At 44.5% G+C, this 14,658-nt stretch overlaps 1 protein-coding gene across 6 annotated transcripts in view; it reads right to left on the reverse strand.

The window, feature by feature from the left end:
* Positions 1-14,658, reverse strand: part of DGKI (diacylglycerol kinase iota) — a 1,070,690-nt gene that overhangs the window by 458,506 nt on the left and 597,526 nt on the right. For all 6 annotated transcript variants that reach the window (XM_085652009.1, XM_085652006.1, XM_085652004.1 and 3 more), the window contains exon 7: positions 11,970-12,041. In XM_085652009.1, coding sequence (XP_085508135.1) covers positions 11,970-12,041 — 72 coding nt within the window. The remainder of the gene's footprint in view (positions 1-11,969; positions 12,042-14,658) is intronic.

The raw sequence follows: 14,658 nt of genomic DNA on the forward strand, positions 1-14,658 counted from the left end.
TTTTGTTTGTGCAAGTACAAATCATGGGACTCTGAATGAGCCTGTTAAAGCCTACATCAGTGACTGGTGTAGCGAAGGAGGGCAGTGTAGGATTTTAAAATAGGTAGAACACTTGTTTATATCTGATATCTGCATCTAATGTCATTTGGCAGACTCACTCCAGATTTCAGCACTCCTAAGGAGCAAGATGTGCATTCAGGATTTTAAATCGCAGCCAAATATGACATCCAAATAATTCTGGATGGAGGAGACATGGCAGCCCTCATGCTCCTGGACCACTCCTCAGCGTTTGACACGATTTTCAACCCCATTCTCAACCAACGCCTACATGACATCAAAATCCAAGGGCACACACTCCGATGGATCTACTCCTTCCTGGCAAGAAGGACCCAGTCAGTCAGCTTGGCACCGTACCCCTCGGACACACGTGACCTTATTCGCAAGGATCTTCGCGGAGACTTATCCTCTTCAATGCTTACATAATCCCTCTAGCCAGCATCATCTGCACTCACAACATCAGCGTCCTCTCCTAGGACAATGAAACAACACATTCTCTCCCTCACAGACAACCGGCCCAGTACCCGGGTCAAGTTTAATGCCTTCATGACTTAAATCACTTACTGGATAGGGGCCGACTGGCTGAAGCTGAACACCGACAAAAACGAAATCATGATCTTCTGGAAGAGAGCTTCACTGTGGGATTCCCCCTTGTGACCAACAGAGCTAGGACTGACACCCACCCCCAACACCCATGCCAAGAACATCGAGATCATCAACAGTAAACTCGACATGTACGTCCAAGTCAACGCCGTCACTGCTTCATCCTTCCATACCCTGAAGATGCTGAGGAATATTTTCAAATGGCTCCTAATAAGAAAACTGTCAAGCACGCCCTTGTCACAAGTAAGCTGGACTACGGGAATATCCTTTTTGCCAGGATTAACAAAAAATTCACCAGAAGACCATTCAGAACTTGGTGACCAGAATCAATCTCACCTTCCTACGCCACACTCACATCACACCACATCTAAAGGAAATCCACTGGCTCCCCATATAGAGAAGCGCACAATTCAAATTGCTCACCCACACTTCCAAGTCACTGCATAACAACAGCGCCGCATACATCAACAATTGCATCTGCATTCACAAACCTTCCAGACACCTCAGCTCACTTGGACTTCTACTTGCACACACACCACGTATATGGAAAAACAGATCCAGTGGTCAACCCTTAGTTTATATCACTCCTAAACGTGGAACGACCAACCACTACTTGAATTCGGCAAGAAGCTTAAGGCTGGCTTTTCAAGTATCCTCATTAGGCCCTTGGTTTGGCTAGATTCCCACCTGCTCAGCGCCAGGATACCCTCCTGTGTGATGGCACACTCCACAAATCTGCATAAAATAACAACACAACAGCAGAACTGCTATGTGGTCTGGATGAAGACATGTTTTCTTATTACTGAAAAGTGGACAATTCCATTCCAGTTAAGTGTACGTTGTAATAATGTTAAAAGGGATCACTATAACAAGCCCGCCTGGTGTAAGGAAAGTCACAAAGGGAATTTTTGGGGGAAGGGAACCTGGAAGAGAGGAGAGTGGGCACATGATTAGTAGAAGGGCAAATACACAGGAGATAAGGGGAGTGTGATATGAAAGTGAGCAAAGTAGAGAGCAAAAGAAGAGAGGGACTCAACATCGTATCTTACGCAGATGACACCCAGCTTATCCTCTCCCTATCCAACGAACCCAACATCTTCAAACAAAACTTTCAAGAAGGAATGGAAGCAGTCGCCAGTTGGATAAAGAACAGCTGCCTTCAACTAAACACGGAACAAAACCTAAGTACTCATCATGGGCCCACAACCTGATGCCTGGAATGATACCTGGTGCCCCCCTGCCCTCGGGAACCCACCCTCGCAACCTCGGAATCATCCTGGACTCCGAACTCAAAATTAACCACCAAATCAATGCTGTTACCTCTTCTTGTTTCCACATCCTCTGCCTCCTACTTAAGACCTTCCACTGGATTCACCTTGAATACCGGAAAACCGTCACCCACGCCCTCATCGACAGCAGACTGGACTACGGCAACGCACACTACGACGGGATCAACAGGAACCTCACCCGCAAACTCCGGAACATCCAGAATGCCTCCACCAGACTAGTCTTCAGCCTACCACGCCACTGCCACATCACCCAACACCTGCGGACACTACAATGGCTCCCCGTCGAGAAGAGAATCACCTTCAAGCTCCACAACACTGGCCCCGCCTACATGAACCATCGCTTCTCGTTCCACGCTGACCAAACATCCCTCCGCTCAGCCCAGCTTTTCCTTGCCATGGTGCAGCACATCAAGAAGACCAGAACAGGAGGTTGTTCCTTCACCTACCTCACGGCCAAGGCATGGAACACCCTCCCCCTCCACCTCCGACAGACATCTACTCTCTCTAAGTTCTTGAAGGACCTTAAGACTTGGCTCTTCGACGAATCACAGTGAACTTCCAGGAGCTGCGCCCCCTTCTCCCCTCAGCGCCCTGACACCCTTTCGGGTGAGTAATTGCGCTTTACAAACCCCTGATTGATTGATTGATTGATTGAGGGAAGAAAGAGGATGCAGAGAAGGAACAAATTGTAGAAAAGAGTTGTGTGGATGGTGATGAAGTTAAAATATAGAGGACAAGAGAGAGGCGGCAAAGTGTGGCATGAGAGGAGAGATTGCGAGTGACAGGAGAGGAAGAAACTGAGGTTACAAGGTAGGTTGCAAGGGAGAGGAGTAGCAGGGGAACAAAGAAGAGTGTGACTAAAACAAGAGACGGGAATACAAGGTTAAGGAAGTGGGGGGACAATAGGGGAAGGACAGCAGCGAGAGTAAGAATGACAAGAGAAGGAACAAGGGAGAGAAGGAATAGGAGTCAAGAGAGTGGATAGAGTGGGAGCGACAATAGAGAAAGGAATAGAGAGCACAGGGGAGAATAGGAAAAGGGAGCAAGAGAGAAGAGGAAAGAGTAGGAGTGACAAGTGGAAAAAATACAGGGGGTAAAGGGGAATGGACAGGATTGTGTGAGACTCCGCGGTACACTTGCAATCCCTGGTGCTTGAATGGACTCCCACAAACCCATCGAGAGGCTGCAAATACTGAAACAAATGGATTCCTGAACTGAGCACTTTTGGTTCACAGTTTGAATGAGGTTTGACTGAACATGCTTTTTGTTCAATGAACAATGAACACAATGATATCCTAACTGGAATGGAAACTTGCCGAAAGACACAAGGGCCTATGATTGAACTATCTTTAGTTTGTGACTGAAATAGGCACTGTGTTGTACATCTGAAACCCAGTAAAGTACATTTGCATTCATTTTCATTCTGATTTGTATAAGAAGCCTCTGGTGGGATCTGACCCCCTGCCTATGTTGACAGTGTTACTTAGCAACTATTGATCCGGTGGTCACAGACCTATAAATAATACTGTGTGGGTGCACTTGATCAGAGATGGGGGCAATTATAGCACCTGATGTACTGTTGAGAAGTGTACATATATTTATGAATAGTTTAAAATTAGATGTGCATGTGAAGGTCTTTACCTTAAAAGGTATGTGTTCAGTGCTTCTTGCACAATTATGTAATTTTAATTATGTGAACCATGCTCTTTAAAAACATTTACTTTATACAAATTGTTGTAGTTTCTAGATTATTAATGCATTAAAAGTATTGACAGCCACAAAACGTACACATTATTTTTCAAGCTTGGGTATATTTATTAGCTTTTTTGTGTAATGAAGTGTGTGCGGGAAGTTCTAATGAAACTTCACAACTTGATCATCACCAGCAGCTATAACTAGTACAAATCTGCAGTTTGAAAGTTTCTGCAGGGTAAGCAGATGTATTAATATGTGATGATTTTTAAAATGACATGAATATTTTCAAAATTGCTAATACATTTTGTCACTAGATGATGGGCCTTTTCTCCTCTAAGTCTGAGTATCGAGGAAGTATGTAGGAGCCAGACACTGGAAGCTCAGGAGAGAGGTGTTTGAGTGGGACATACAAACAGTGGCTGATGTATATTTGGGGACACAGACCCTGACATTGTAAAACCGACTCAGCAGACCTGTGTATAATGGGATATGGTTTATACCTGACCCACCTAGAAAAAGAGATTTAGGAGCTTGAGCTTCGATGTTTTCATTCTGGCCACTATCCATGGTAAACTGTCGGAATTTGAGGAGGCTGCAAATCGGGAGACTCACTACCTGGGGAGAGAGTCACGAGCCAGGCGGTAGAGTGATGGCGACAGACCGAGGAATTCTCTCGCCCTACTGCTCCGCAAGCCATGGGCCAGTGATTATATCACTGAGATACACATGGTAACAGAGGCTGTACAGGCTGCCATGGTTGCCTTCTTTTCTTCTCTCTAACAAACATGACTGCCCCCCCCCAGGACCTTTCTGCTTACTTAGACTCCATTTAACTGCTATGGCTAGAAGAAGGACATAGGCGTTATCTAGATGAACCATTCATGGTCAAAGAGATTGTCAGAATTATCGGAACAATGCTTTGATGGACTCCTTGCCGCACTCTATAAGGAGTATGTCCCTCTTCTGACCCCATACCTTCTTGCAATGTATTAAGAATCATTCTCTTCTGGCTTGTTGCCTCCTTCCCTATGTGAAGCACTCATTGTCACAATTCTTAAACCTGGCAATAACCCCCATTACTGCAATTCTTTTCGCCCATTATCAATGGGTAACACGGATAATAAGATACTAGCTAAACTCACCGCTTCGTGACTTCTTCCACTCTTGCTGGCCATGGTACGACCAGATCAGGCAGGCTTTGTGCCTAGCAGATCTACGTCTCTGCTCTTTCTTTGCCCTCATCCATACCATTGACCTGACGGTGCACACAGCGTTGGTATTCCTAAATGCCACCAAGGTTTTGATTCTTTCGAATGGCTATTTCTTTTCAATCTTTTGACACACCTCGGACTGAGTCCTACATTTCTTGAATTAATTGGCCTACCCTACTCACAGCCCATGGCTCGACTGTGGGTGAATGGCAGGATATCTGATCCCTTTGAGGTGATGAGGGACATACCACAGGAGTGCCCCATGTCGTGTATAACTTTTGCAACAGTGATGGAGCCCCTGGCTGCCAGACTCCGACAACACCACGTCCATTGAGGCCTCATGTTCACCCCTCGCAGAATCTTCGAGTCATTATATGCCAACAATGTTACTCTATATGTTAGAGACCTGCAACTACATCTCAACCATCTTATTAGGGAATTCACTAGATTTGGGTGTTTATCCGGTATCAAGATTAACTGGATGAAATTGCGTATTTTCCCATTGACAGATCTGATGTCACAGTTTATCCCGGAATACCCTCTCGCTTGGGCTGATGGCCCAGTCAAGTACCTCGGGTCTGGTTGAGTAGAGACATTAATGATCTGTGGAAGCTCAATTACGGTAAAATATTTACATGGCTTTATGATCGAGTTGAGTGCTAGAGGTATCTTCCTTTGTCCCTGACTGGCCGCCTAGCTGTTGCTAAAATGGCAATACTACCCAAATTGCTTTATCTATTCATGACCTTGCCAATTCCCCTGACACTACACTTCTGTCGTCAGCTCAGGTCCCAACTTGTCTCATTGGCATGGACAGGTGGACAGCCACGTATCTCATGGGAAGTAATTACTCTCCCCTTTGCGCAGAGTGGATTGGGGCCCCCTGACATGGACTTGTATTATATGTGTGCTCAGGGTCAGTTCGCCCATCACTGGCGCTTCCCCACTCAGTTACTTGCCCATACCACCCCTGAAGTTGACCACACAGCTCCCTGCCCACTTCCAATGGCTTTATTCATGGCTCCTGAGAGCTCACAAGCGCAGGCTGACATGGTAGCATGCAATGTCTGGGCGTTGAATGGGCTCAGACGCAGGGCCAGCGTCAGGCACCTTTTCGCTCCTTCGGTGCCGCTAATCAGTCACCTCCCCTTTCCCATCAGTGAGGATCCTGGTACTCGTTCTAGACTGCATACATTTCAACTAACGCCGATGAGTGCCGGATACCATATGATATTTTCACTCTTCCCAACAGACTTTACATGGGGGAGTTCAACCTGTTAGACACCTTCACTTATCATCAACTCCGAGCTGCAACTCGAGCGACGCACACCTCATTTCCTGATGCCCCACTCACCTTCCAAGTGCTTGAGTGGGCAATGCTTACTCCTTCTCCCCGCCAGCTTATTATGCAGCTATATGCTGGGTTGCAAACCACAGTGCCAATACGTTCCCTGAGGAGCCGAACCGAGTGGAACCAAGATATAGTCCCTTCTCTCACGGACGAACAGTGGAGCTACTGCTGTGGCCGGTCGTGTGCACTCTCCCCTAATTGCAGACTCTGTTTCATTCATTTCAAATATATACATCGCCTTTATCTCACTAATGAGAGATTGCTCAAGGTGGGCCTGTGCGCAGACTCTCGTTGCCCTTTTGCAACGGCTGGGTTCCTCCATCTTACCTGGGACTGTCCAGGAATCACTGACATTTTAAGCAAGATTGTAGACATCACTGGACACCTCCCTGAGTGCACTCCCAGAGTAACGCAACTGGGCTTCGTCAGTGATGTGTCCACAGTGGTACGCAAACTGACAGCAACCGTCCTCCTGCTCAAAAAGCATAGGGTTGCGATGCGATGGACCAGGTGTACGCTGCCATTTGTGGTGGATTGGTTAAAAGATGCTACGTATTGCCAGGAACAACTTACTACCTACTGGGAACTTATGCCTTTATACTCTCGACCCCAGGATATTTGGCAACCTCTTGTCGGATACCTTCTTGCCCGTGCTGATGTTGTGGATGATGGGCCGGATACTGACAGAGCTGGACCCTCTGATCATTAATGAGGTGGAAAATCCCTCTTGACCCCGAACGGACTACCTGTGCCCACCTTTGTTTTTCTCTTACTACTCAAACCTTTCTTTGTTGCCAACTAACTTGCTGTATACAGGGTAACTGATATTGCTGAGTGACAGCCACTTTCCTCCCTCCCCTTCACTCTTTCCCCACTTTCCCGCTTTTCCTTAGCTGCTTCCCCTTCTTTCCCTCTTGCTCAGCTGCACAGAGGTGAACATTCCATTTGTGATGTACTCTGCCATGTAAATTTCTTTTTTGAGGTGCTTTAACTCCTATGTTTGCTGTCATCTCTCTATTTTGTTCTTCCTGAAATTAATAAACAAATTTTCCCCCCCAAAAAACTGAAGTGGGCAGAGACCCTTAATGTTTAAAATACTTATATTTCTAAATTCTAATTAATACAATGAGGGCAGTTTAATGCACCAAATGTTTTAAAAAAAATCTAAATGAGGAACAGAAATGCACATTTTCACTATCCTTTCAATAGATTTTTATGTTTTCCTCATTAAACTTATCCAATGTCTGCTCAGGAATCTGAAGAACAATTCTGCAGCTTTGCATTCTTTATTTCTTACGTTTGTTCTGCCTCTCTCAATAGGCTTAGCAGTGCCAGTAGGCAGCACCGATGAAAAAGATGTTTTTTGACAGACAATAAAAATTGGCTACATGAAGAAAAGCTAATGAATCATGCCATCTCCCTTTACCTCATATGCAAAGCTTTCTTGAGAGCCAAATCTAGTGACTGGGGCTCATCTTCAAAGTTGTTGTTTCATAAATATCTCTCCACATTTTAGTTATCTCTGTTTCTCTGACCACAAGCCATCTAGTAGCATATATCCAGTTCTACCGATTGGATTTTTGTAATCTTGGTCTTGATTTATTTATTGAAGCTTTCTATTTTTCTAATTTGGTGTGGGATTCATTTAGTGTGGTATTTTTTCATTATTACAGTTTGAAGTGCTGTATACATACTTTATGTATTGTCTTTCAGTTAAGCCTGACCGCTCTGTGCCAAGCTACCAGAGGGTTGAGCACAGGTTAATTTGGGGTTTGCTTGCAAATTCACCCTGACAAGGATTGTGGTTGCTGCTTGAGTTGGGTTGCATCCCACACAATGAGTAATGCAATTTCTTACACCCACAAACTGGAAATACTTAACCATGAGTGCCAGTATTTCCTTGTGCGCATAAGCTGACCCTTCAAAAGGTACATGACGTTAACTTTAACATACTTTTCCTTGCAACTTTTAAACTAGATGAATGAAGCAATTATTTCTCCACTTAAACGGTGCACGAATGTATTTGGAAAACTTCAAACACTAATGGGAAAAATGTAATATTCACATCAATTACTAGAAGTTTGCAAGCAAAAACTTTGCAACTTCACGTATCCAAGCACCGTAATGGTTACTAGTCTCCTTAATCTAGCGTAGGTACAGTCCTCTAGTTGAAATCTCATTACCACTGTACTCTTGCTCTACAACTGCACCTTCACATAGTTTAGCAGCTGTCTATTTCTATCTTAGGTTCTTTGCTGTCTCCTACCAAGGATTTTGACTCTTCCTTTTTCCCACATTTTTTGTTACACACAGTTTAGTATTCTATTGCCCTGTTTCATATCTCTGCAGTCCAACTCTCCTCCCATTATTACCTAGTATAACTGGTCTATAACTTTCAAGATATCTTCAGCTTCTTCCCCCAGAGTAGCTTTCTCATTTCATTCTCAGTATCTCTGCAGTCCCTTTGAATGCCAGTTTAGCAGTCACTTCCCATTTTCAGTATATCTGTCCCTCAGTTTAGCAGTGGCTTAATTTGTTCTCACTGTGCTACCACACTTCAGCTTTACATCACTAGCGAACCTTAAGTAGGTTGAAACTGGTCTGGGATTGCTTGTGTTCCCGTCTGGAGGGAAACTTGCCTGACAATTCAGGCTAGAATGTTTCTACTGGTGCAGGAATAAGACTGAACCACACGTAGCAGGTCTCTGTCTAGAGTGGGATATTGGGTGAAAAAGGATGCTCTGGAATGCAGCCCCATGTGATTACCAGTAGCTGAGATGAATTCAAGCTACTTTCCATCACCTTATCTTTATTATGTTTATTGTAGGAGACGCTCTGGGTGGGACAGCTATGCAAGGACAAGGGTCACATGCTCACTGTGCCACAAGACTAAAGCTGCACCTCAATCATGAGACTTTGGTGATGATGTAGGTGTCATCTACCGTCTGGACTGGAAATAACTCAAATGGACTCTACCAGTTTTGTACATTTGGTCCTACTCTGTTTGCAGCCTAACTCCCCAACAGACAAACTCTCTGAGTTGCCTGAATTTATTTTCCACTTTACTGTAAATGATGAAAATGTATAGTTCCTAGGAGAGCTTAATCTCTGGCTTGAACCTCCTACTGGGGCAAATGAAACCCACGTGGTCAATCTCTCCATCCTGGCAGTGGCTCTTCATGGCTACCTCCACACACAGCCACACACTTGACTCAATTTTTGCCTCTGGCTACAGATGCTTCTGTACCACGTCCTGGTCAGATCACTGTTACAGTGTCAGAAGAAAATTCTTATGACCAATTTCCTTACAATGCTTCCATTTAACTATTTCAATTTAATGACGTTTTGCCTCTTGTTTTAGATAAGCTTCTCTCTCTTCAGTCAGGCTCCAGGATGTGCTTACACAAGCCTACTAATAATGTGGATTTCCTGCGATCTTGACTTAATTGCTACTAACTGCTGGAAGACTCGAAATGATAGGGAGAAGAGACTACTTCGTAGAGAGCCATCAGCTAAGTGTAAGATCTTGCCATAAATGTAGCAACTGAATCCTATCCTATCCGTTTCAGGCTGGTCTCACATTCTACCAACCCAAAAATATGATAAACACCTCTCCAAGCCGCCCAAGAAATTTGTGATGCCCTGTATTTGTTATTTTGGAAAAAGGTGACAAATATTCGTTCAGAGGTTCAGGATGAAAACCATGTGTTTCCAGAGGGGCTCCCCCTGTCTCAGGACCCTCCCCACCCACTTACTGTGTTTCTTGCAACTTTTTGACCAGTAACACCAATAGAAGTCATTGACATTCTGCGTTCCTGCTGGATGGCTGGTTTTCCCTTAACCACTACCCTGTCCTGCACACCAAATCAAGACAACTGCCCGAGTACAGCTACCTCACTTCAATATGATTATGATTTGCATTAGGCATATTTTTTATTAACTGCTAACAATAGAGAAAGTCCATCTGCTCAGAAAGCTGGACCTTAATTCAACAATTTTCAGTTGATTTTCCAATTACATTTTCTTGGAAAATCTTGAAATAGGTAGCAACTTCCCAGCTTCAAGGTACTGTAAGAAATCTAAATCTCCTTGATCCTCCGCAGCAGGTGTTTGTCCCTATAGAAACTGAAGTGCCCGTGTTTTCAGCCTTAGGAGACCGAAGGTTGGACGTGGACGAGGGTGGCTTTGAGCCCTGATCTCCTTAATATTTGTGCAGCGTTTGACCACCATCCATCACTACCTACTGCGTGATATTTGTTGATGAGATAAATAATAAATAATGCATCGGTTGATTTTTTCCTGGCGAAACCGAAACAGAGGCAGTGACGCCTTACATACCTTCTGACCATGAGATGAACTGGGAGGTCCACCAGGGTCCGTATATGCTCCTGGCATTCAATTAAATATATACAGACGGGTGACACAGAGCTGAAGCTTAATCTGGTTAAACTAAACCACCCCCACTCAGCCTATGAATTAATCAGGCCACCCGAGGTCCTGACTATCAGCCATACCTTGGTGAATTTCAGTGACTTTTTTAAAGTAAAATTCAGCGAATAAGTTTAACTCATTCACACTCCCTCTCCTCCTCTCTTGTTATCTATCAGCTGGCCAAAATCAAGCACCCAAGCCCCACCCAGGGGTGCCCAGTATCTGGGTATTCATTTGAATGATCAATGTATTCCCATTGTGATATTCCTGAGGTGAATGCAACAACTAACTACTGAACAGATTGCTGAAGAAGTGTTTACCAGGGAACAGGAATTAAATGCTCCTTGTCGGTGTCTTAGATCTGCGACTCTGCACATCCTGTGCACAGACACACAGAAAGTACGTGGAGGCGAGAGAATCTTCTCAGACTCACCAGCCTGACTGTGGAACTCGACACCTTTTTACTTAAGGTTCCAATCGACCACCCCCTTCCCCCCCCCCACCCACATTGGTATTTAGGGTGCATTTAAAGAGCTGGCATTACACATTATAGTTTTAATATTCTGCCGTTTCTAGCTGCAGACAGTCAGGTGTGTTTCCACAGAGCCATGAAGCTTCTGTGAGCGTGCATGCAACAAGTGTTTTATAACATTAAACACAGAACGCGGACCAACATCAGTGAATCATAACATCACCAAGATCCAAACGTACATGATTAGAACTAGTAAAATAATTATTTTACAGTTGTTGGCCACACACAGCAGAAAAATACAATACCTGCAACCCTCAATAGGTCAGTGAGAATTGGACTTACGTCAGGAGAACCACCTCTAAGACTGGATTAACTAGGGGGTGGCAGGGCAATACCCCTATTGTCAATGACCATGCAGTGACAATCTACTTAACACAGGGGCAGATTCTCAAAGGCAAACTTAGACCAAAAGTCTAACTTAGACTAAAAGTCTAACTTTAGTAGTAGTAAAGTTAGACTTTTGGTCTAAACTTAGACTTCAGGCCTAAACTTAGACTTTTGGTGTAAGTTTACCTTTGTGAATCAGGCCCTTAATATCTGCACAGGTTAAGGTGGAAGGTCACAAAACCTAACCACACTTTTAGAAAATGCCATAAGGATACCTCACACTCACCATGCCCCCCTTGCAAATTGTGAAGAACCCCGCCCCCCCATTCAAGAGTGTAGAAACATACTGAAATAATCACTATCACAGGCCTTAGTTTTTACAAAGTGCCAAGTGGTAAAGCAATTGGTTAACATTGCGCTATATAAATACACCGAAACATAACATATGATAACGTAACACAGCATGTACCTACCGCCTGCTTACACCAAGAACAGCTTATAGCCACAATCTCCTTACTATGGAAGGTGAACTTCTGCTGGAACCCCTGCAGAGGAGAAAAAGGGAGAGGGACAAGAGAGAGGAGATAGGGAAAAAATAAGAGATGGACAAGAAAGAGGTGAGAGGGTACATGTGCAAGAGTAAAAGGAAGAGAAAGGAAGCATAGGAAAAGATAAAGCAGAAATAGAGATGATAAGGGGCAGACAAGGATGAAAGAATAGGAATAAATGAAGAGGGAAGAAGAGAATAAGGACACAGGATGCATGACAAGGGAAAGGGGACATAGGCGAGTGGACAATACATGGAGGACACAAAAGACAGAATGAGGAAAAGGAGCCACAGAAAAAGGCACCGAGGGAAGCAAAGGTGAGTGGTCATGGTCACAAGGGGGCAAGACAGCCAACAATGATATTGGAAAGACGGCAAGAAACAGAAGGATCGACAAAAGAATTGAACAGCAAAGAACAGTGTAGGTAGAAGAGATGGGGAGGAGAATATAGCAGAAGGGTACGGTAAGAGGGTACATGCATTTGAGAAGACAAAAGAACGAGAAAAGACAAGAAGGCAAAGGCACATGGCATACATTTGAAAAGAACAAGAAATGAGTTAACATATGCGGTAGAAGATACAAAGAATTAAAGGGTAGAGGGTAGAGGACATGAGAGAGAGGACAATGGTCAACAGAGTGATAAAAAGGGACAAATGAGAGAGAATACATGTAACAATTGTGATGTGTGCAGAACATAAATAGTGAGGAGAGAGGATCAGAAGAAAAAAGCAAATAAGAGATAGGACGGTATGCAGAGGTGAAGAGAGAGGAGGGGACAAACAGGACAAAGAAGAGGAGAGCAAAGAAAAACAATAACGAAGAAGACAAGGTGGAAAGGATATGAGTGTAAGGATGAGGAAGAAATGGGATAAGCATGAGGAAAGCAAGTGGAGATGACAAATTAAAGGAGACATGGGTAAGGAGAAAGTAGTGAGGGATCAAGAGAGGTAAGGTTTCCGATTGACGACAAAGGAATAGAGTGAGTGCAGTGGGGACAAGTGGGAGATGAAAGTTAGAACAAAGAAGAGAAGAGATAATTAGATGCAACGGAGGATCAGTGTGGATAGCGGTAATGGATAATGAGGGGACAGACAACATACAAATGAGAGAGGATTTAATAGAGAGGGGGGAATGGTGAGCAGAGAGTAGAGAAACAGTAATGAAAGGGCAGAAAATGGGATTTAAAATACATACGAAGAGAAAATAACGAATGAGGGAAAGTGCAGAAAGAAGGAAAGGAGGAGAAAAGGAGGAGGAGATTTAATTTCGAACATTTTGTACTTTGTACCTATATATGCATGCATAAAAGTATTAATTAATTCGATTTTCTACCACATGCTGTGACAAGATGAAGCTCATCTGTATTGTTGTCTGGCCATGATCTCCATTAGAGATCTCAGCACCTGAGTGCACACCCAAACATTATGAGTGTATAGAAACCCAAGCCCTACATTGCCTCTCGCACTGCCACGGGTTTCATCAGCTCTTGTCCCACGTCCATTATTTATGACACCAACACCAAACTCTCTTCTTTAATTTGAGTTCTCACTATGAGGTCTTTTCACATCTAACCAAATTCAACTTCTGTGCAATGCTTTTGCAACTCTACACATGATATGATATGATAAACATTTATTGAGCGCTTAGCTACCCTGGGGCATCCCAGCGGTGACTGCAGTAACCAAGAACATCACAGCAACATTAAGGGAAGAGCCAAGTTTTTAGCAGTTTCCAGAAGGCCAGATGGTTGGGTTCCTTACGTAGGTGGGGAGGGAGGGCGTTCCATATCCTAACGGCGTTACAGGAAAATAGGCGACCACCACTTCTGGCCTTATTAATCCTGGGGACGATGGCAAACATTCGTAATGACTTGCTCAATAACCACCCCAATGGGTTATAGGCTGTTGATAAAATACAGCTCCTTCTCTCTGGCCCCAACCACCCCTTTCCACTGATAACTTGATCCACCTCAGCACCCTGGTACACCCAAGAGCTGAATGACCGCATCGCACTGAAGACACTCCACTCTAATCAATCCTGCTTCATCACAGCTAAAGTCTCTTACTTCAGGAGCACCATCAGTGAGGCAACCCAGCCTCCCTTTCCCTGAATCACAGCATCTCTCTCCTCTGTAAATCACTCCTGCTTCCCTTCGCTCTGACTCCCAATCTCTTTGACCAGCTCACCACCAGTTTGCAACTTCCCTACCACTCAGCCTCACTCCTCTCTAACTTTCCATCAGCCTCTCCCATCTCTGAGTATCAGCCTCCCCACTGTGCGACTCTGCTCTTTTTCCTAGACGTCCTCCTCTTGGACCCCCAGGCACTCTTCTCTATGACTGCCCAGCTGCACTCATCTAAACTCCCAAATACCCATCCTTCCCTATCCTGCACCCTCTTATCTGATCCCCTCTCAAGCCCCAGCCTCTCTCCTCTCTGACCCCTAGACTCTGTCCTCTCCGACCCCAACGATTCCCTCCTCTCTGAATCCCATTTCTCTCTTTAACAAATGTCCCCAATTTTGCCTTGCTCTGACTTACAGCATCCAACCTCAAAGACCCCCAGCATCCTTTCTCTCTAGCCCTAGCAGTCATCCTCTCCAACGTCCTACCCTT

This window comes from Triturus cristatus, chromosome 4_1, assembly GCF_964204655.1.
Source record: "Triturus cristatus chromosome 4_1, aTriCri1.1, whole genome shotgun sequence".
NCBI lineage: Eukaryota > Metazoa > Chordata > Amphibia > Caudata > Salamandridae > Triturus > Triturus cristatus.